Source organism: Neofelis nebulosa, chromosome 5, assembly GCF_028018385.1.
Source record: "Neofelis nebulosa isolate mNeoNeb1 chromosome 5, mNeoNeb1.pri, whole genome shotgun sequence".
Taxonomy (NCBI): Eukaryota; Metazoa; Chordata; class Mammalia; order Carnivora; family Felidae; genus Neofelis; species Neofelis nebulosa.
In genome coordinates this window covers 155,072,345-155,093,366 of record NC_080786.1, presented here as the reverse complement: position 1 = coordinate 155,093,366, position 21,022 = coordinate 155,072,345, and the positions used below count along the sequence as shown (strand labels likewise).

Genomic DNA, 21,022 nt, shown 5'->3' with positions numbered 1-21,022 from the left:
GAGCACCCCCTCCTGCCGGCTCCTAATCCCAGCGGCCTCTCCAAGAGGACGCAGGGGCGCCTGAGTGTTCAAAGTGCCGGGCGGGGGTCCTTGCAGCCGGTGGATGGGGACGTGCCCAGCTCACGGGGGGTGACAATGGAGCCCCCACCCCAGGGTGGGCGGGCACGAGGAGTGGTGGAGGGTCCACAAGCAAGCGGGCTGGGCACATGGGACAGCCTGTCGGCCCTCACGCAGGGTGCCGTCCGTGGTGGACTGGCCCGGGCCGGCAGTGGCAATGTGTGGGCCAGATGGGACAAAGGTCCACTAAGGGGCTGGTGCATCCCAGCTGGCGACGCCCTTTTCTCCAGGAAAGGCTTGTTCAGGAGTAAGCTCCGTTCTCAGTTTTGTGGTGTTCAGACCAGATCAGACGCATCTTTTTAAAAAAATTTTTTATGTTTACCTTTGAGAGAGAGAGAGACAGAGAGCATGACTGGGGAAGGGGCAGAGAGGAGACACAGAATCGGAAGCAGGCTCCAGGCTCCGAGCCGTCAGCACAGAGCCCGACGCGGGGCTTGAACTCACGGACCGCGAGATCATGACCTGAGCGGAAGTCAGATGCCTAACTGACTGAGCACCCAGGCACCCCAAAGTCCAAGGCATCTTGAAAATGGAGATGCTGAGGTTAGTGGGGGTAGCGGGGCAGAGGCTTGAGGCCCTGGTAGCCTCTCTGGAAGGGGCAGCTGCTTCCAGACTCCCCTGCTGCTGTGCTTGAACCTGCCATAGGGCAGGGAAGGGCAGGGTCTGCACTCCTCCGGGGAGGGTTCACCCCTGCTCTGCCCCAGAGAGGGGCGCTTCGACCTACCCCGGCATGCCCGTCTCTGGCTGGCTGGCACGTTTTTCTTTTTTTCTTTTTAATCGACTATTTTTAAAGCAGTTACAGGCTCAAAGCAAAAGGGACAGGAAGGCGCAGTTTTCGCCCACCTCCCGGCGCCCCCACACGTGCACAGCCACCCCCACTGTGGACATCCCCACGAGAGTGGTGCCGTGGTCCCGGTGGAGGAACCCGCCCTGACACAGCGCCCCCCGGAGTCCACGGTTTGCATCAAGCTCTCTCGGTGGTGGGCGTTCTGTGGCTTTGACGTTGACAGGTCCTCTGAGCCCCGCCCGGCCACTCCACCCCCACCCCGAGGCCTGCCTGCGGCCCCCACTCTGCCACCCCCTCAGTGACCACCTCACTGTCTCCAGCTACCTCTGGTCCAGAGCCCCTGACTCCTCCTGCAGAGGGGGCCAAAGGGGCTTCCGGGAGGCGGCTGGTGAGGACACTGGGCTCTGCGGGGAGGAAGCACTCCCCAACGCGGGGCAGGGGACACCGTCAGCACAGCCGTCCCACGGCTGACACTGTTCCTGGGCCGTGAGCCGCCCCGTGCAGACAGGGAACAGATGCTTTCAGGAAAGTTCCGCGAGATCTGCCGAAAGAAAACCCTGTGGCGGGGCCTAGGCCGCAGCAGTACCCCAGGCCTCAAGTGTCACACGCAGTAAGGTGGAGCCATCCCACCGGCCATGTTATTTAACGGAATACAATGAAAGCTCAGGTAGACAACATAAACCCGATGAGGAGGACATTTTCAGGAAGCTCTGTGTTTGGCGGGCAGTCAGCTTGGCCAAAGAGCGTCAGCAGGTGGCACGGTGAGAAGGGACATGGGGACCTCCCCAGCACTGGCGCCCGGGGGGGGCCATGACCACGTCCACACTCAGTGCCCTTGTAAGCAGGAGACAGGACAGGGACGGTTCAGGGTCCTGTGCCCCTGGTGGGGACGCACCAGTGAAGGCCACCGCAGGTGCCCGAAGAGACCGAGGGGCCCCAGTGCTGTGTCAGGGTGGGGGTGTCACGGGAGCCTCGCATCCCGGGGCAGGACTGTGGGATGTGCTAGGCCAGGAGGCCCCGAGGCCTCATCAAGTTCACGGTGCTATGCAAATGCAGTGATCCCAGTCAGAATAAAATATGCTCCCTCCCCGTCTTTAGTACAGAAAGGTCTATGGGCACAAGAGTTTAGAACCACAAGGCAACTGTATCCGTGTCCCTCGGGCCGCATACAGCCTGGGTGACTTAAACGGCAGACGCTGACTCTCAGTCTGGAGGCCAGAAGTCCTAGGGGTTGCCCTGACCCTGTGCCCTCCACGGGCTCCCGGGGAGTGTCTGCTCCAGGCCTCGCCCCAGGCTTCTAGGGGTTTGCTGGTGTCTTCGGGGTTCCTCGGCTGGTGGAGGCATCGCCCAGATCTCTGCCTCCATCCTTACGGGGCACTCTCCCTGTGTGCGCGTCCGCGTCCACATTCCCCCTTTCCACAGGGACACAGTCACGCGGGCTCATGGCCCACCCCACTCCATCTAACCCACTGCATCTGCAATGACCCGATTTCCAAAAAGGGTCACGTTCGGAGGCACCAGGGGTTAGGATTTCAACGTATGAATTTTGCGCGTGACTTCCTTACCCCCAAGCCCCATATCTCATGATACATCCTCCGGTAAGTGGGGGGTATACAGTTGTCCTCCTGAGAGCAGACCCTGCTCACCCTGCCCGGGCTCCTCCCTCCCATCCCACCCCCAGAGAGACACCCCCGCGTTCATGGCAGAGACTGGGTCTCCCTTACTTCCATGATGCTGGTGCCAGAAGGCAGGTGCGGCCAGATTGCTGGGGCAAATGAGTAAGTTCACGGACCCCCAGGAAGAGTTTAAGGGCTTAGCTGGAGTGGACCAAGGCAGCTCTGGTAAGCCCTCTGTGCGCAGTCTCCTGGGAGAGCCAGGTCCGAAACGAGGGTGTGCCTGGTGCTAACACAATAAAGGTTTTGTCTGTGCAGGGCTGTCTACGTGAAGCTCGCTTCGCCCAGAAGCTCCTTTCCAGGCCAGACCCTCCCTCCCCTCACAATTCCTACCCATGTCAGCCTTCCTGCTCATTAGTGCCCTCACTAGATAAATCCCGGCGTAAAAACACCATGTGCCAAGGTTGTATCCAGCTAGCAAATACTGCTCGGTTGAAGACAGATTCCAAATACTCATCAGATATTGACCGTTGGTTAAGATGCTCGGGTCATTCCACACGGTGTTGGTCTATACATAATCTATTTATTAAGGTCGCGCAACGTTAGCTTGTTTTTTTCGGTATGCAGCCTTCTATCTGTACCTCTGCAGGCCAGCCAGAGTATCTGTTCCTTGCACTGTCAGAGTGGTTGATCTGTGCAAAAAAAGAAAAAGAGTTTTCTGTATCCACCAAGCTAATTAACAAATATTTAATGCGTCAGCGACGAGCGAAGTCATAAAAAGAGAATCACTTCCTAAAATGGGATTCGCTCCAAACTACTCTGGGTACTTGAGTATTTTTTTCTCAACATGTTTCTTAATAATAATGGAGACAAAATAATAATATTGGAGCCAGGGGGGCGCCTGGGGGGCTCGGTCGGTTAAGCGTCCGACTTGGGCTCAGGTCATGATCTCGCGGTCTGTGAGTTCGAGCCTGCTTCGGATTCTGCGTCTCCCTTTCTCTCTGTTCCTCCCCTGCTCGCGCTCCCTGTCTCTCTCAAAAACAAATAGACATTAAAAAAAGTTTGTTTAATAATATTGGAACTAGGTGTTAATGCAGCTCTAGAACTTTCTTCAATGATGTAGATATCTATCCAGGAGTCTATGCTATCCCGTAGAGTCACATTTGGGTTAGTGATTACTGAAAATGTGGCTACTATGACTAAGGAACTCATTTTTTTTTTTTTTTTTTTACTTTTTCAAAAATGTTTATTTATTTGGGGAGAGAAAGAGAGAGTGTGCACACGCGTGTGCGAGTCGGGGAGGGGCAGAGAGACACAGGGAGAGAGAGAGAGGATCCCAAGCAGGCTCTGGGCCATCAGTGCAGAGCCTGGTGTGGGGCTCGACCTCATGAACCGCGAGAAATCAAGAGTCCAATGCTTAACACGCTGAGCCACCCAGGCACCCCTAAATTCTATTTAATTTAAATAAATTTAAATGTAAATGCAAATTTGGCCAGGAGCTGCCTTATTGGACAGCATAGCTCGAATGCCTACTTTCCAATTCTCTGGGAGTAGGACTGTATGTTTTCCAGGGAAACTGTACAGTCCCTTGCTCAGCAAATGTGCATCCTGAATGGGCTTTAGTTTTTCACGTCTTCGATCCTCTCACAGATAACGGAACGCTTTAATCTAAAGCACAGGAGGGATCACACGCATTGTTATGGAACTGTAGTTTCCGTAACTTTCCATGAGTTTCATTCCGGTTTTACATTCCTTTTTTTATAGAACAGATTTACTAAGATAAAATTCACATTGAAAGTGTAGAATCAGGGGCACCCGGGTGGCTCCGTTGGTTAAGTGTCCGACTTCGGCTCAGGTCATGATCTCACAGCGTGTGAGTTCGAGCCCTGCGTCGGGCTCTGTGCTGACAGCTCGGAGCCTGGGGCCTGCTTCGGATTCTGTGTCTCCCTCCCTCTCTGCCCCTCCCCTACTCATGCTCTATCTCTCTCTGTCTCTCAAAAATCAATACACATTAAAAAAATTTAATAAAAAAATAAATAAAGTATAGAATCAGGGGTCCTTCCTAGCCATTCAGTGGCCCGAGCAGGGGAAGCTGTGGACCAGTCCTCAGCGACAGGCTGACTGCTCAGTCTCCAGTGGTAAAGTGCCAAACAGGCAGAGAGGGCGCCTGCCCGCCTCAGGCCAGCATGACCTCAGGAGCCGGAGCAGCCCGTTCACCCTGAAATTCCTCTTTGGTCACAGCCTCTCCAGCAGCGGCCTACTCTTCCCTTACAATGTCTTCAGGCCTCTGTAGAAGTGGAAATCAGGCACAAGTTCCCACAGCCACCCATGCGCAGAACCTTCCAGGCCGGCGTCCCCCCCGGGTGAGCTCCCTTGGCGTTGCATGGGATGCTGACCAGTCCACACAGCGCAGAGGAGAGTTGGGGCTGCACAGAGCGAAGGGAAGCAGGTTAACATGAGATGCCTCCCTGGGAGGCTGGTAGTCAGCCCTGGGGTCCGCAACCGCCACCCGTAACTGCCTGGATCTGCTTCCGGAGGGTTCCAGGAGCGAAGCGGCCAGCTGCAGCCCAGCTTGCTGGCCAGGGATTCCTGGGTGAGAGGGACGCTGACATCAGCCGGGTTTTCAATGGCCACAATGGCACGAGTTGCCAGCAGAAGCTTCTCCCGGTTCTCCTCAGGTTCATGACGTAGACGCCACCACTCCTCCTTCTGTGGAGGTGCTGTTCCACCTGGAAGTCAAGGTTGGTGCCGCCTAGGTGGGTTCCTGCTGCAAGGAATTCAAGGACATCCTCCTCCTCTGCCTGCAGGACGTCAAGGTCCCGGACGCCGCGAGTCTCCCCGTAAGATATCACAGGGATGCAGAACGATGACGGATGGATCCCTCCCTGGGTAGCTCGGAAGAAAGCAAGTGTCTTATGTTTTAAGATTCAGTTTGGTGTGTAGAGGGCTGGTGGAGGCTTCCGAACGCGGGAATGACCTGCGGGCTGTGCCCTGGAAACAGCAGGGGGCTGGATGTGACAATGGCTGGGGGCCACCCAGGGCTCCGGAGGCCCATCCCACACAGCCAGACATCACCCTCGGGGAAGTCCACGCAGCAAGTCCGCATATCCAAATCAGGAAGACATGTGAATCCCCCGACAGTACCGACTTGAGCTCTGGGTGAGACGAGGCCCCCAGCTCGGGCCTCGCCCGGCATCTGAGCAAACCCCCTGGAGTGTCCCCAAGCCCCGGCTCTAACAGCCCTTGCAAGACCCGCTCACGGGTTCAGGTCTCATCCGGATACCCTTGTAGCCACTGCAGCAAAAATCTTCAACCCTCCCATGCAGGGAAGACACGCGTTTTCCCAAAATTCCCTTCGAGCCCTCCCTCCCACCCCCCTGCCCCCCCCCCGCCACCGTTTCAAAACACATGGGTTCTCTGAACTCAGGACTGCGTTTGGAAACCCGCTCTTTCCTTGATTCCTCCTCTTCCAGAAACTTTTTCTTGCAGAGAAGGCTGGAGAGCAAGGGCCACTGCTACTTTGCAATTCAAATGAGGTTTTATTTTAAGTGTCTTAGCTGAACATTAGTAGGGAACCTGTTTGTTGAGATGTTAACGTTGAGTTAGAAGGGATTCAAGCCTCACGCCTGGCTTTTCTGATACTGAGGACCCACTCAGGCACCAGAGGGCGGGGTGGTAAGGGCAGTGCGCCCCTAGGCGGCCCGGCTTGGGCTCTGGCTGGGGTCCCTGACCTGGGGCAGGTGGCGTGGGGGTGGAGCCAGGCACCCAGAGAGGCTGAGGGAGCTGGTGGAGAAGAGGGGGGCGGCGGGCAGGTGGGGAGGACACAGGGTAAGAGAGCTGGGGCAAGGGCCTCCAACCTGCCGCGCAAATCAGGGCAACGGGTCCAACCCTTCCTGTGCGTCAGAATCACCAGCCAGCTCCCACCCTGAGACTCCAGTCCGGCTGGCCTGCATACGGCCTGGGCATCAGTGTTTTACGGAGACTCAGGTTGGGGACGGCAGGTTGGGGGTGGACGAGTGCCACGTGGCGGGGCAGGGGAAGCTCCCGGAAGTTGCTCTCTGCTCATCGTTCCCACTCAATCCCCAGGGACCCTTATGTGGCTGCGCCTGGCCCCTGGCTCAGCTCACCTCACGGAGCAGAGTGGGTCCAGGCGGCCCTGGCCCAGACAAGCGCTACCACGCGGAGCCCAGGGAACGCCCTTCTCATTAGGACAAGTCACTGAGGTCCCTGCTGGGCACTGGGTGTCCGGACCCAGTCATTAGCAACAAGAAGTCTACGCTAGGGCGCCGGGTAAACACTCCTAACGGGTTCTGCGAGGCTGGCTTCCTGTCAGTAAAAGAACCTGAGAGTTACAAGGGGAAACGTGCTTTTTTAGAGGCGTGCTAAAATAACCCCGACTGCCCAGCCTCCAGAGTGCTACGGCGGAGGGCATCAGAGAAGCCGAGGGCCTTCCCTTGGGAGCTGGTCGCGAGTTACCTGGTTGTGCGGCCACACTGAAGCCCCACCTCTCCCAGCCCCCGTCTCCAGCCAGGGTGGTCCTGCGAACGAGGAGAGACCCCCCTGCTGTCTGTTTCTGCGTGTCTCCCTTCCCAGACCCGTCACCACACCAGAGGGCGCCAGGAGGGCACCCGGCCTGAAGTCGGAAGCAGCCTCTTACAACGGCCTCCAGACGCCCACTGCCTCCTTGGAGTCTCCGGCCCCTAGAAAGGAGGCGCCTCTCCTGCGCAGGAGCAGCTGGGGCCCTCACTCCGATGCCGCTAACCCCTCCTGTCCAGAAGCTGTCGTGTGTCCCAGCGAGCGGCGACTCTGCAAGGGGCTGTGTGACGGTCCCCAGGGGCGCCCGCTTGTGACCCCCAGGACAGGTGCCGATGCTCTGATGGAAGTTTCACAGGCGACCGACTTCCTGCGTTAGAAACCTTATTCTCTCGGTCTTTGCTCTCCCTCCACAAAGAGGACACGGTGGGGGGGACTCGATGACGCGTGGACTTCTGGCAACAACACCGATGAAGGCTGCATTCATCCAGGGTGTGTCTGGCACCCGCTGCTTTAAGCCCATCTCGTGCACAGGCTGGGTGAGTCCCCAAACCGGCGCGGCTATGGGCCTCACGGCCGAGGCGAAGGACAGAGAGGCTTGTCCCGGACTGCGGAGTCTCAAGCGTCCTCGACTTTTAAACAGGCTTGGGCAGGGTGAACTTGAGTCGCGCGCCTTTTCACGGTGTAACGTGAAAAGGGTTACCCACACTGTGCGATGGGCTCTTTCACCCAGAAGGGCATCTCGAACACCTCCCCGTGATTCTTCCCGGACTTGGGAATGCAGAGTCCCAGGCCACGAGCCCACGCGGCCCGCCTGGCGCAGGAATGTCTCGGAGGTAAGCGGCCGTAACCAACCCACAGCCTTTCAAATCACAGAGCGCGCTCTATGGACCATTTGTGGGAAAGGACCTTTGAAAAACACTTACACTTTCTCTCTGAATTTCTTTGGGAAGTTGAAGGTCTTTGGCTGTGAGAAATACCCAGCTCGACCTGAACTGTATGTTCCTGATGTGTTTACTTCCGAGTCCTTCTATGACCTTCTTGGCGTCCTCCTTCAACCTGGGGGGAGAAGGGAGGGCGTGTGAAGGTCGCATGTGGAAACACCAGAGGGTCACCCCACTTTGTCCTGGGAAAGGGGCTTCTAAAGCAATCTACCTCCTCCTGGCGTAAACAGCGGGAGGATATCGGATTTCTAAACACGTGACAACATCAGGGACTCCTTAAGACCAGTGTGGGACGCACAGTTTTAACTCTCGATTCTCAAAAGCCCTGTGTCTTGGGGTGCAGTCACGTCCTCGCATCCAGCCAACGTAACCATTGGGCTCTGCTGTCCCTCCTGTTTCCTGACCACAAAATAAGCAGACAGAAGTTGCTGAAAGATGAAAGCAAAGGTCAGAATGGTCCCTTTCATTTTCACAAAGGTCAGTATCAAAAAAGAAAACAAAAAATGGAAAACAAGGCCAACCATCGTAAAAGCGTGCAAATTTCGAGTAAGCAGAGGAAGGAAGGCAGCAAGGAAAGGAAAAAAACAAAACAAAACAATGAGCTCAGAGTTTCCCCGAGGGAGCGAAGTCGGAATTTTTCCAAGTGTGCACCAGATAACTTCAGTCTGGTAAGATACTCTATTAAAAATAAGGGCTGAGGTCACATAAAGCTGGGAATGCTGGGTTCGGGAACCACCTTGGAAACACAGCGCACAGAAGCACTTGGAGGTCCTTGGAAGTCTGGCAGCGAAGGTGCACGCGTTTACCCAGAATTGCGAGAAACGCGGAGCCGGATGCACCTCTCCCTACAGAAAGTACTGTGCGTGTGTGGGCGTGTCTTTTTCATTCTATTGGTGCTCCTACAGAGAATTTTCTCAACTCCCTTTCCTATTTCTGTAAGTCCAGCCCTGGGTGTAAGCTTTTTTGGGCCAAGTGTTAGCTTTCCTGTGCTAGTTGTGGTCAGTGGTGGCTCCGTCTTGCTACCTGGAAAGATCCTTTAGCTTCTAGTACTGACTTACCCCTGGCTACTCACGGGTTTTTTTAGGAACACAGGCTGCTTTGTCAGAGGCTCCTTAAGAAAGCATCCTGCCCTTTGGATTTGTGTTCTTTCCTACAGGATGCTCTTGAGGGGCCCTGCTGCTGGCCTGGCGCTCCCTGCCAGCTGGCTTCCCCCCTGCCGCTGCGACAAATCTGTACACGCTCACCTGCTGGCTCCATCATCGTGGGTCACCATGAAAAGCAACGACTTTGACGGTGCGCTCTGAATAAAGTTTATCATCTGTCCGGAGTTATCTGTTGGGTCAAGGCAAATCAATCAGTTTTAGGGTCTTCCCGGTCCACTGGCCCCGGACGCTGAGCCTCCTCTGCTCTTAGCTGCTGTGTTTGCTCGGAATCTTCCGGTTCCTGGAGCTCCTCCGACGACCACGTGAATGGTACTCCTGGTCCACGAGTGAGCGGCCGCTGGGCTCCACGGAGCAACCAGCAGAGGTGAGGGGCACGGGCGGCTCCTTAAGATTCTATGACTCGACCTTGAGACCGCAGCACATGTGGCCCGTTCTCTGCAATGACTAATGAAGCCCTGACCCGAGAGGAACCATCTGACAGCAGAGTGGCCCCAGGACACTCATATGCAGAATGCGGGGGAGAAATCAGACGTGCTGACCAGACTGGGCATGGTAGGTCTTGCGGGAAGAACAGGAAGGGCTTGTCATTTACAGTGACGCTTCCGTTACTTACAGAGTAAAAATGCATAGTGCCCAACAGGTGCATCCAGCCATCTCTTAATTTCTCTGTTGTCCTTATAAAGACTTGTTTTTAATAATCCTCACTGTTCAATAAAAATATAAGGGGCTGCTATATCCTGACTGACCACTGCGGTCAAGTCCAGTGCATCCCAGGGATGCGTGTGCCTAGCCCAGCGGGACACCATGAACAGGATAGGGATAACGATGCTGTTCAGGGATGGAGGCTAATCACATTATTTTACACATATCTGATTAAAAAAAAAATGTTTTCTCTTTCCCATTATCTGATGAAGGAACAGAAGAAAAGATCCAGGACAAGCGTGATCAGAGAAGACATTTTCTAGACAACACCTTCAAACTTCACCACATGAATCCAGTTAGAGACAAGGAGGGCTTGTGTAAGAGTGTTCTAGAATATTCACATGAGCTTCTGGAACGTTTTTAGTAGACAAAATAAGAATGTTTGACATTTTTATCTGTGTTTTCTTTTTAATCTTAATGTTTAGAATTCATTTTAATTTTCATAGGAAGAGTTTTCTTACCTCCTTCAAACATATCAAAATACTGTGTTGCCGTCACTTTCCCAGTCATATCTAAAAATAAAAAGAAATAGTTTTTAAAAGAAAGTTCACTGGACCCCGGGATGCATTTGCAGCACCACGGTGCTCAAAACGACACATTCCTCTTTCCAGGAAGCATGGCTGCTGTGGGCAGGGCAGGTCATGGCTGAACAGCTGTTCTAGAACTTTCCTCCTGTCTGCTTTCAGTTAGGTGGACCCTACCCCTTCCTGCCACACCCACCTCTCCCACACAAACACTGGGGTGCCCACCTCAGCCCTCTCTGCTTCATATTTTAATTTCCCAGCTGGATTCCCAGAGCGGGCACATTTTCTCTGGTTCCCACAGCCCCGTGATCAGGGGACCGCGTGCTCAGCTTGCTGTCAGGCACAGGACACACACAAAACCCCTTCCCCAAGCCTGCAACAGTTCTCACGGTCATGGGCCCCCAGTGGCAATCGTGACAGGATGTCTTTCCCAGCTCTACGAGGATGCCAAGCTCGGCTTCCCCTGAGGCCCAAGTGGCATTTTCTCACAGAGGTGGGGACTGGCTGCTGGTGCCACCCTCTGCGGGGCTCGTAGGAATCCAAGAGCAATGCCAGACTGGTCTGTGCCCCCACAGCATGCTTAGCTGGTTTTAACCCTGCCTTCTGTGGGTCCTTTTTATTTTTTTTTTGGTTTTTAAAAGCCTATTTATATTTGACTTTTTAAAAAAGTTTATTTATTTTTAGCAAACTCTACACCCAACATGGAGCTCGAACTCACGACCCTGAGGTCAAGAGTTGCACACTCCTCTGACTGAGCCAGCCAGGAGCCCCCCCCCATTTTTTTTGTAGAAACCACAAATAATCTGGACAGTGAGGCATTATAAAAATAACCCAATAATTTAAAAACACATTCAGATATAAGCCTAGACTAGATCGTGTGCAAAAATCATAAAAAACCCAAAGTATCTTTGAAAACCCAATCATGGGAGCTTTTAGAGAAGTTTGAAAGAAAACATTTAATAACTCACAGTTGACAATGGCAATATTTATTCCTCTTCCAACATTTCCAGTCTTTTCTCCTATAAGCCTGAAATATAAATAAGGGTCAGTCAGAGTCCCTTTCTTATTAAGCAATGAGTAGCCCTCCCTGTTCCATAAACTCTTCTCTCGACAGAGACACTGCCATTGGTGCCTACCAGCCCGTCACAGGTCCACACCGGCCTTGGCCCAGCGCCCTTGAAAGTCACCCCCATACTCGCTCTGCACATACCCACCTCCAAGTTTCCACAGACTTGGTCCCTCAGAAAACCTGGAAACTGCCTTTCATCTTACAATCCAGACAAATGGCCAGGAAGAGGAAAATCAAGTATTTGTGTAGCGCAGGCTCTTGACAAATATTGTTTCACTGAATCCTCGACCATCTCACCACCATTCATTTTTCCATCTTACAGCTATGAAGTCCTAAGAGGTGGGTCAGTTGGAAATGGACCTAACTCAAGGCTGGTACCCACGTATACACCCTCTGTCCTCGTACTGACGGAGGCTTTGCTTGACTCTTGATGATCCTTTTATCCAGCCACAAAACGGCACCCAGCTTACCTCCTCAAAGAAATGCCTTAGATCACGTCACTTAATTTTCACTTTTAAATGGGAGAATAGGAAATGTCAACTTCAAATGAATTGTGCCCTAAAACCAGTAAGAAGACTGACCTTCCTGGAGATGGTATCTATTACTGAAGATCCTGGAATTGTGTGTGTGTGCGTGCGTGTGTGTGTGCATGTGTGTGTGTGTGTGTGTGTGTGCATGTGTGTGTGTGTGTGTGTGTGTGTGCATATACCCTCTGTCAGGTTTTATAATCAGCGATACAGTCACAAAAAGAAGCTGGAAGTTTCCCTCCTTTTCCCATGCTTGGGAGCAGTGAATATGGCACTATAATATGTTGCTCTTGACATGTTTACCAAAACTCTCCTGGGGGCTTTCCAGGCTAAGTCCTTTTTGGAGGCAGAGCTTTTTGACAATTTTTGAGAATATTCTATAGTATCTTGAAAAAGAAAGAGAAACTTCCATTTGTGATCATGGAAAGTGGGGTCACCTGAACCTAACGTCTCAGAGAGAAAAATTTAAAAATGGGACTTGAAGAGTGTATCTACTTGACTGTACTGGAGACCTAACAAGGAAGTGAAGAGTTCCAAAGCCAGGATGTGGGAGAACACTAAGTTTCAAGCAGGTGAGCTCAGCAGGTAAATCTACTTTGCCTCAGGAGCATTTGCTAATTCCAGAAAAAGGGTCAAAAAAGAAGAGTAGCACTTTTGACAACCATGTGAGGCTAGTGGGACAGAAGTCGGAAGCCGGGCCCACCAAACGGAAGGCCATGTCAAATCCTTCATCTTCTTTGGGTTGGGATCAAAAACAGATGAATCTTAAAAACAAGAATGAACCAGAAATAGATCAGAACTTGAATAGCTGCCTCCAAATTTTAAGTCAACTGGGTGACCCCCGCCCCCGCCAAATCTCAATCCTTAGCATTTATTCAGATCGTTCTATTCTGCTAATGGTTCCAAGTCCTTGGTATAAGCAAACAAAAATCCCCAGAAGAATATATCATCTAATGCCTTAATTAAGAAAAAATCACCACAACTTCTCAAACGCATGGTCTGTCACACTATCGAATGTCACCTGGCACATAAGGAGAGATGCCAACGTAAACAAGTGTTGATGAGACAGGAGAAAATAATAGAGAATAGTGACGATGTGTGAGGGTTCCAAACAGATTGCCCAACAGACTTTACGATAAAGAAGATAATAAATGAAACAATATAGATATTATAGATAATATAGATATAATATAGATATAGATAATATAATATAGCTATAGATGTAATATAGACAATCAATGAAATTTTTGAACTGGAAACTACAAAAACTGACATGAAGATTAGAAGAAGAGTAAAATGAAGCTCTAAAACTAAAATTGCTTAACAATCAGTAGTTAACAGAGGGGTTTAACAGCAGATTAGGCACAGAAGAACCGGTGAACTGACCGACAGTTCAGAGGAAAAGAGCTCTGTCTACAAGGAAAACCAGAGAGATACAAGGATGGAAAATACAAAATAGACTGAAGGCTATAGAGAATATAATAAATAATAAGATCTGACATATGTTTCGTTAGGAGTCTCATAGGACCAGAAGGTTAATGGAGAAGACGATGCAACGTCCGAGAATTTGTTAGATGCATGAAAGCCTTCAATTCACACATATTTAAGAAGCACAATGAGGGGCGCCTGGGTGGCTCAGTCGGTTGAGCATCCTACTTCGGCTCAGGTCATGATCTCGCAGTCTGTGAGTTCAAGCCCACGCCGGGCTCTATACTGATGGCTCAGCGCCTGGAGCCTGTTTCCGATTCTGTGTCTCCCTCTCTCTCTCTGCCCCTTCCCCGCTCATGCTCTATCTCTCTCTGTCTCAAAAATAAATAAAAGTTTAAAAAAAATTTTAAAAAAAGCAGCACAATGAACACCAAAGAGAATACAGCAATAATAACAGACACAGCAGGGTATAAGTGCTGAAAACCAAAGACAAGGAAAAATCATACAGATAATAGGAGAGGGAAAAGAAGGCTGTCACTTTCACAGGATTAGCAATTCAGTTGTTAGCTGACTCTCATGAGAAACAATGGAAGCCGGAAGACAATGGAATGGTATCTGGATGGGTTGAAACACAACCTGGAACAAACATCTTTCAACAATGAAGATGAAATAAAGATACTTCAACATACACTGAGACAGTTCCCCACCACCAGAAAACACAGAAGCTTTTGTTCTGTATCTTTTGTTGTAATAAACCTTAACTATAAGTATTAGCTGTTACTGAGTCTTACCAGTCCCCCTAGAATATCACTGAAGTTGAGGGTAGCTGTGCGACCCCCCCAAACAATATCCAACTGAAGTATATGCACATGTGCACAAGGAGATGTGTAATTATATTACACATTTGATGTCCAAGTGGACCTATTTCAGCCTGTTTTCAATTCTAGAATTTCTTTTGTTTTTCTTTGGATTGTATTTCATTTTTGAATATGCAATACATTTATGCGGTTCGAAAATCACCGTTATGTGCACAAAATAAAATTATACCCAAAGAAATCTTCCCTACATCCTCCACTTTGTTCTCCTCATCCCCTGCTCTCAATTCCATTAATTTTTCTTAGTTTCTGATTTACTCCTCCAGTGTGTGTTTTTCTGTCAAAAATAAGCAAATTGCATGTGTATGATTAATATATGTTTACGCCTGTGTTTTACATATAGGTATATATACACGTATGAGTACACTTATGTGTGAGTGTATTTACGTAGATGTGTGTATTCCTTATCATATTCTTTTATAACCAACCAGTAAATGTGTTGCTCTGATTTCTGTGAGCCATTCTAGCAAATAACGAAACCCAAGGAGGAGGTCACAGGAACTCAGATTTATAGCCAGTCAGAAGCATAGTAACAATCTGGGACTTGTGATTGCATCTGAAGTGTGGGGGGAGAGAGTCTTGTGAGACTAAGCCCTTAAGCTGTGGAGTCTGAGGCCATCTTCAAGTAGACAGGGTCAGAATCGAGTTGAATTATAGACCACCCGGCTGGGGTGGCAGATAATTGCTTGATGTTGGGAAAAACCTACCACACATTGGGTACGGATGCACTCAGAGTATCATGTGTAGTGTAAGGAAAACAATGGGGTTTTTCTTTATGCACCCAAAATAATGGGGCTTCTTGAGAAAAAAACAGATAACTTGAGTAGCTCTGTATTTATTAAAGAAATTGAAATGTGCCGTTAGAAATCTTCTCACAAAGAACACTCCAGGCCAGAAGGCTTCACTGGGGAACTGCACCAAATCCTTAAAGAAATAATACCAATTTTGTACAAACTCTCTCAGAATATTGAAAAGGAGAGAATACTCACCAATATACTCCACCCTGATACCAAAACCAGAAAAAAAAATAAGAAGAAAACCACAGACCAGTATCTCTCATGAATGCATATACAAAAATTTTTAACAGAATTTTAGCCAATTGAACCCAACAATATAGAAAAAGGATGATATATCACAAGCAAGTGGGACTCACCTCAGAAATGCAAGGTTGGCTTAATATTCAAAAATGTAATTTGCCATATTAGCAGACTAAAAAAGACAAACTATATAATCACTTCAAGAGATGCAGAAGGGACACTGGCTGGCTCAGTCGGCTGAGCATCCGACTTCGGCTCAGGTCACGGTCTCACAGTCTGTGGGTTCGAGCCCTGCATCGGGCTCTGTGCTGACAGCTCGGAGCCTAGAGCCTGCTTTGGATTCTGTGTCTCCCTCTCCCTCTGCCCCTCCCCTGCTCATGCTCTGTCTCTGTCTCATAAATAAACATTAAAAAAATTAAAAAATTAATTAAAATTAATTAATTTAATTAAAAATTAAACATTAAAAAAATAGAGGTGCCTGGGTGGCTCCGTCGGTTAAGTGTCCAACTTCAGCTCAGGTCATGATCTCACGGTCTGTGAGTTTGAGCCCCATGTCAGGCTCTGTGCTGACCGCTAGGAGCCTGGAGCCTGCTTTGGATTCTGTGTCTCCCTCTCTCTCTGCCCCTCCCCCACTCATGCTTGGTCTCTCTCTCTCTCTCTCTCTCTCTCTCTCTCTCTCTCTCTCTCTCTCTCTCAAAAATAAACATTAAAAAAAGAGAGATGCAGAAAAAAACATGTGACAAAATCTAGTATCCATCACTGATTAAAAACTCTCAGAAATCTTGAGGTAGAAGGAATTTCCTCAACTGATAAAGGGTTTCTATGAAAAATCCCTAATTAACATCATATTTAATGATGAACGATGGAATGCATTTCCTCTACGACAAGGAAAAAGGCAATGATGTCTACTCTCAGCATTTCTATCCAGCATTGTAGTGGAGGTTTTATCCAGTGTAATCAGGCAAGAAAAAGAAAGCAAAGGCATTCAGATTAAAAAAGAAATGGTAAGGGTCACCTGGGTGGCTCAGCTGATTTTGGCTCAGGTCACGATCCCAGTGTCGTGGGCTTGAGCACCGTGTTGGGCTTCATGCTGGGCATGGTGCCTGTTTGAGATTCTCCTTCTCTCTCTTTTTGCCTCTCCCTCTGCCCCTCCCCTCCCTAAAAAAAATTCTTTTTTTGTTTTTAATGTTTATCTTTATTTTTGAGACAGAGCATGAGTGGGGGAGGGGCACAGAGACAGGGAGACCCAGAATTGGAAGCAGGCTCCAGGCTCTGAGCTGTCAGCACAGAGCCTGATGCGGGGCTGGAACTCATCAACTGTGATATCATGACCTGAGCTGAAGTCAAACGCTCAACTGACTGAGCCACCCAGGTGCCCCAAAATCTATTCTTAAAAAAAAGAAAAGAAGTGGTAAAACTCTCTTTTATTGGGGGTGGGTAGATGGCATTATCATCTACATAGACTATCCAATGTAAAAACAAAACTACTAGAACTAATAAGTGAGTTTAGCAAGGTTGTGGGATATAAGCTCATTATCCAAAAATTAATCGTATCTCTATTTGCTAGTAATAAACAGCTGGAAATTAAAAAAATTTTTAAGTATACTATAGCATCAAAAATGAAATACTTACAGGTAAATATAGTAAAAGAGCTGTAAGATGCGTATACTGAATACAGTAAAAACATTACTGAGACAAGTTGAAGAAAATTTTAATAAATGGAGAGCTAACTATGTTTCTTGAGTAAAAGATTCAATATTGCTAAAATGCCAATTCTCCCTAAATTGATCTAGAGACCCAATGCAATCCCAATCAAAAGCCAATAGTTTTGTGTAGAAATGTGTAAGCTGATTCTAAAATTCATATGTATATGGAAAGGATCTAAAATAGTCAACATAATTTTGAAAAAGAAAAACAAAACTGAAGAAATTATGTTACTGAACTTCAAGAATTACTGTAAAGCTACATTTATCAGGGCAGTTTATATAATGAAAGACAGACAAGTGGAAGGGAATGGAGAGTCCAGAATTAGATATGGTCCCTTGATTTTGGCCAATGGTACGAATTCAGTAGACAAAGACGGTATTTTGAATAAATGTGCTAGAACAATTGGATATCCACATTTAAAAGTGATTTCAATCCAGACTTCACATCATATGCAAAAATTAACCCCAAATGGGTATCTCACAGTATATGTATTGAAAAATCTAAAATTATCAAATTTCTAGAAGAAAAATACAAGAAAATTTCTGTGACTTTGGGTTGGGCAGACAGGATCTTAGATAGGACACAAAAAATATGATCCTAAAATTAAAAACTGGTAAATAGGACTTCAATAAAATTAAGAATTTCTGCTCTTTGATAAACACAGTTAAGAGAAGAAAAAAGACAAGCCACAAACTGGGAGAAAATATTTGCAAATCATGTACTTGATGAAGGACTTGGATACAGAATATATAAAGAAATCTGAAAGTCAATAATAAGAAAACAACCCAGGGGCACCTGGGTGGCTCAGTCAGTTAAGCATCCAACTTCAGCTCAGGCTCATGGTTCATGAGTTCAAGCTGCACGTCAGGCTTTCTGCTGCTGGCAGCACAGAGCCCGCTTCAGATCCTCTGCCCCCTTGTCTTTCTGCCCCTCCCCCATGTGTACGCTCTCTCACTCTCTCTCTCGAAAATAAACATTTAAAAAAATTTTTTTTAATATTTATTTTTGAGAGACAGAAGGAGAGGATCAGAGCGTGAGCAGGAGAGAAGCAGAGAGGGACACACAGAATTGGAAGCGGGCTCCAGGCTCTGAGCTGTCAGCACAGAGCCTGATGCGGGGCTCAAACCCATGAACTGTGAGATCGTGACCCGAGCCGAAGTCAGGAGCTCAACCGACTGAGCCACCCAGGCGCCTCTTAAATAAATATTTCTTTTAAAAAGAAAACAACCCAGTTAAAAAATGGCCAACTGACGCAGATACTTCATCAAATAAGATATACATATAGCAAATACATACTCAGAAAGAGGTGCTACATCAGTAGTTATCAGGAAAATGCAGATTAGAAACTTAGGTACCACTGCACACCTGTTAGGATGCCCTAGATTGGAAGGACTGAGCATATGAGTGTTAGTGCAGCATGATGGTGGATCAACTCTCATACACTGATGGGAATGTAACACAGGACAACACTTTGCTTTAATACTTAAAATGTTTCACCCCATTTTCTTCTTGTTTGCCTGGTTTCTGAAAAAAAGCCCAATATAATTCTTCGCCTTGTTGCTTTATAGGTAAGGTGTTTTTGCTTTTTTTTTACTTTGTTTTATTTGCCTCTGGCTTCTCATATGATTTTTCTCCTTGTCTTTGATCCTCTGTAGTTTGACATACTTAGGTGTAGATATTTTAGTATTTATCTTACTTGGTTTCATTAAGCTCCCTGGATCGGTGGTTTGGGGCCTGTCGATAATTTTGGAAAACTTCCAGCAACACTGCTTCAAATATTTCTGTTCCTTTCTCTTTCCCTTCTTCTGGTACTCCTATTACACATTATACCTTTTTACTTGTCCCACAGTTCTTGGATATTCTGTTGCGTTTTTTTCCTTCCTTCAGTCTTTTTTTTTCCCTTCTCTTCCTCTTTCAGTTTGGGAATTTCTATTGACATATCCTCCAGCTCCCCAACTCTTTCCTTTCTTGTATCTGGTCTACTGATGAACCCAACAAAGGTGTTTCTCATTTCTGCTATAGTAATTAATTTCCTTTGATTCTTTCTTAGGGTTTTCATCTCTCTGCTGACGTTGCTCATCTGTACTTGTATTTTGTCCACTTTTTCAACTGGAACCTTGAGCATATTAATCATAGTTGTTTCAAATTCCTGGTCTGCTAATTGCAAAATCTCTGCTATGCTTGAGTCAAGTTCTGATGCTTGCCCCGTCTCTTCAAACTGTGCTGTTTACCTTTAGTGTGCCTTGTTACTTGTTTTTGAAAGCTAGACATAGTATGCCAGTTAAAAGGAACAAAGGTACCCTGATGAACCTGGATGCAAAAGTCCTCAATAAGATACTAGCCAACCAGAGCCAACAATACATTAAAAGAATTATTCATCATGATCAAGAGGATTTATACCCAGGATGCAGGGCTGGTTCGATATCCACAAAATAATCAATGTAATACATCACATCAATAAAAGAAAGGACAAGAACCACATGAGTCTCTCAACAGATGCAGAGAAAGCACTTGACAAATTACAGCATCCTTTCTTGAGAAAAACCCTCAGAAAGTAGGGATAGAAGGATCATACCTCAAGATCTTAAAAGCCATATGTGAAAGACCCACTGCTAATATCATCCTCAATGGGGAAAAACTGAGAGCTTTCCCCCTGAGTTCAGGAACACAACAGGGCTGTCCACTCTTGCCACTGTTAGTCAACATAGTTTTGAAGTCCTAGCCTCTGCAATCAGACAACACAATGGAATAAAAGGCATCCAAAATGGCAATCAGGAAGTCAAACTTTCACTCTTTACAGATGACATGATAGTCTATATGGAAAACCTAAAAAGATTCCACCAAAAAATTGCTAGAACTGATCCATGAATTCAGCAAAGTTGCAGACTATAAAAATCAATACACAGAAATCGGTTGCATTTCTATACACCAATAATGAAGCAACATAAGGAGAAATCAAGGAATCGATCCCATTTACAATTGCACCAAAAAGCATAAAATACCTAGGAATAAATTGAACCAAAGAGGTGAAAAATCCATACACTGAAAACTATAGAAAGCTCATGAAAGAAATTGAAGAAGACACACACAAAAAATGGAAAAATATTCCATGCACCTGGATTGGAAGAACAAATATTGTTAAAATGTCAATACTACCCAAAGCAATCTACATGTTCAGTGCAATCCCTATCAAAATAACACCAGCATTCTTCACAGAGCTAGAACAAACAATCCTGAAGTTTGTATGGAATCAGAAAAGACCCCGAATAGCCAAAGCAATCTTGAAAAAGAAAACCAAAGCTGGAGGCATCACAATTCCGGACTTCAAGATGGAGGCATCACAATTCCAGACTTCAAGATGGATTACAAAGCTGTAATCAAGACAGTATGGTACTGGCACAAGAACAGACACTCAGATCAATGGAACTGAATAGAGAACCCAGAAATGGACCCACAAGCGTATGGCCAGCTAATCTTTGACAAAGCAGGAACGAATATCCAATGGAATAAAGACAGTCTCTTCATCGAGTGGTGCTGGGAAAACTGGACAGCGACATGCAGAACAATGAACCTGGACCACTTTCTTACACCATACACAAAAATAAACTCAAAATGGATGAAAGACCTAAATGTAAGACAGGAAGCCATCAGAATCCTCAAGGAGAAAATAGGCAAAAACCTCTTTGATCTTGGCCACAGCAACTTCTTCCTCAACACATCTCTGGAGGAAAGGGAAACAAAAGCAAAAAGTGAACTACCGGGACCTCATCAAAATAAAAAGCTTCTGTACAGCGAAGGAAACAATCCGCAAAACTAAAAGGCAACCGACAGAATGGGAGAAGATATGTGCAAATGACATATCAGATAAAGGGTTAGTTTCCAAAATGTAAAGAACTTATCAAACTCAACACCCAAAAACCAAATAATCCAGTGAAGAAATCGGGAAAAGACATGAATACATGCTTCTCCAAAGAAGACATCCGGATGGCCAACTGA

The 21,022-nt window shown here is 47.6% G+C and overlaps 1 protein-coding gene across 2 annotated transcripts in view; it reads right to left on the bottom strand.

Annotated features, from left to right (window-relative positions):
* Positions 1 to 3,080: 3,080 nt before the first annotated feature.
* FAM3B (FAM3 metabolism regulating signaling molecule B) overlaps positions 3,081 to 21,022 on the bottom strand; it is a 41,744-nt gene continuing 23,802 nt past the window's right edge. For both annotated transcript variants that reach the window (XM_058732063.1, XM_058732062.1), the window contains 5 exons: positions 11,352 to 11,410; positions 10,321 to 10,371; positions 9,239 to 9,326; positions 7,977 to 8,109; positions 3,081 to 3,209 (listed from right to left, as the gene is read on the bottom strand). In XM_058732063.1, the coding sequence (XP_058588046.1) occupies positions 3,120 to 3,209; positions 7,977 to 8,109; positions 9,239 to 9,326; positions 10,321 to 10,371; positions 11,352 to 11,410 (421 nt within the window). In that variant the 3' untranslated portion in view covers positions 3,081 to 3,119. The remainder of the gene's footprint in view (positions 3,210 to 7,976; positions 8,110 to 9,238; positions 9,327 to 10,320; positions 10,372 to 11,351; positions 11,411 to 21,022) is intronic.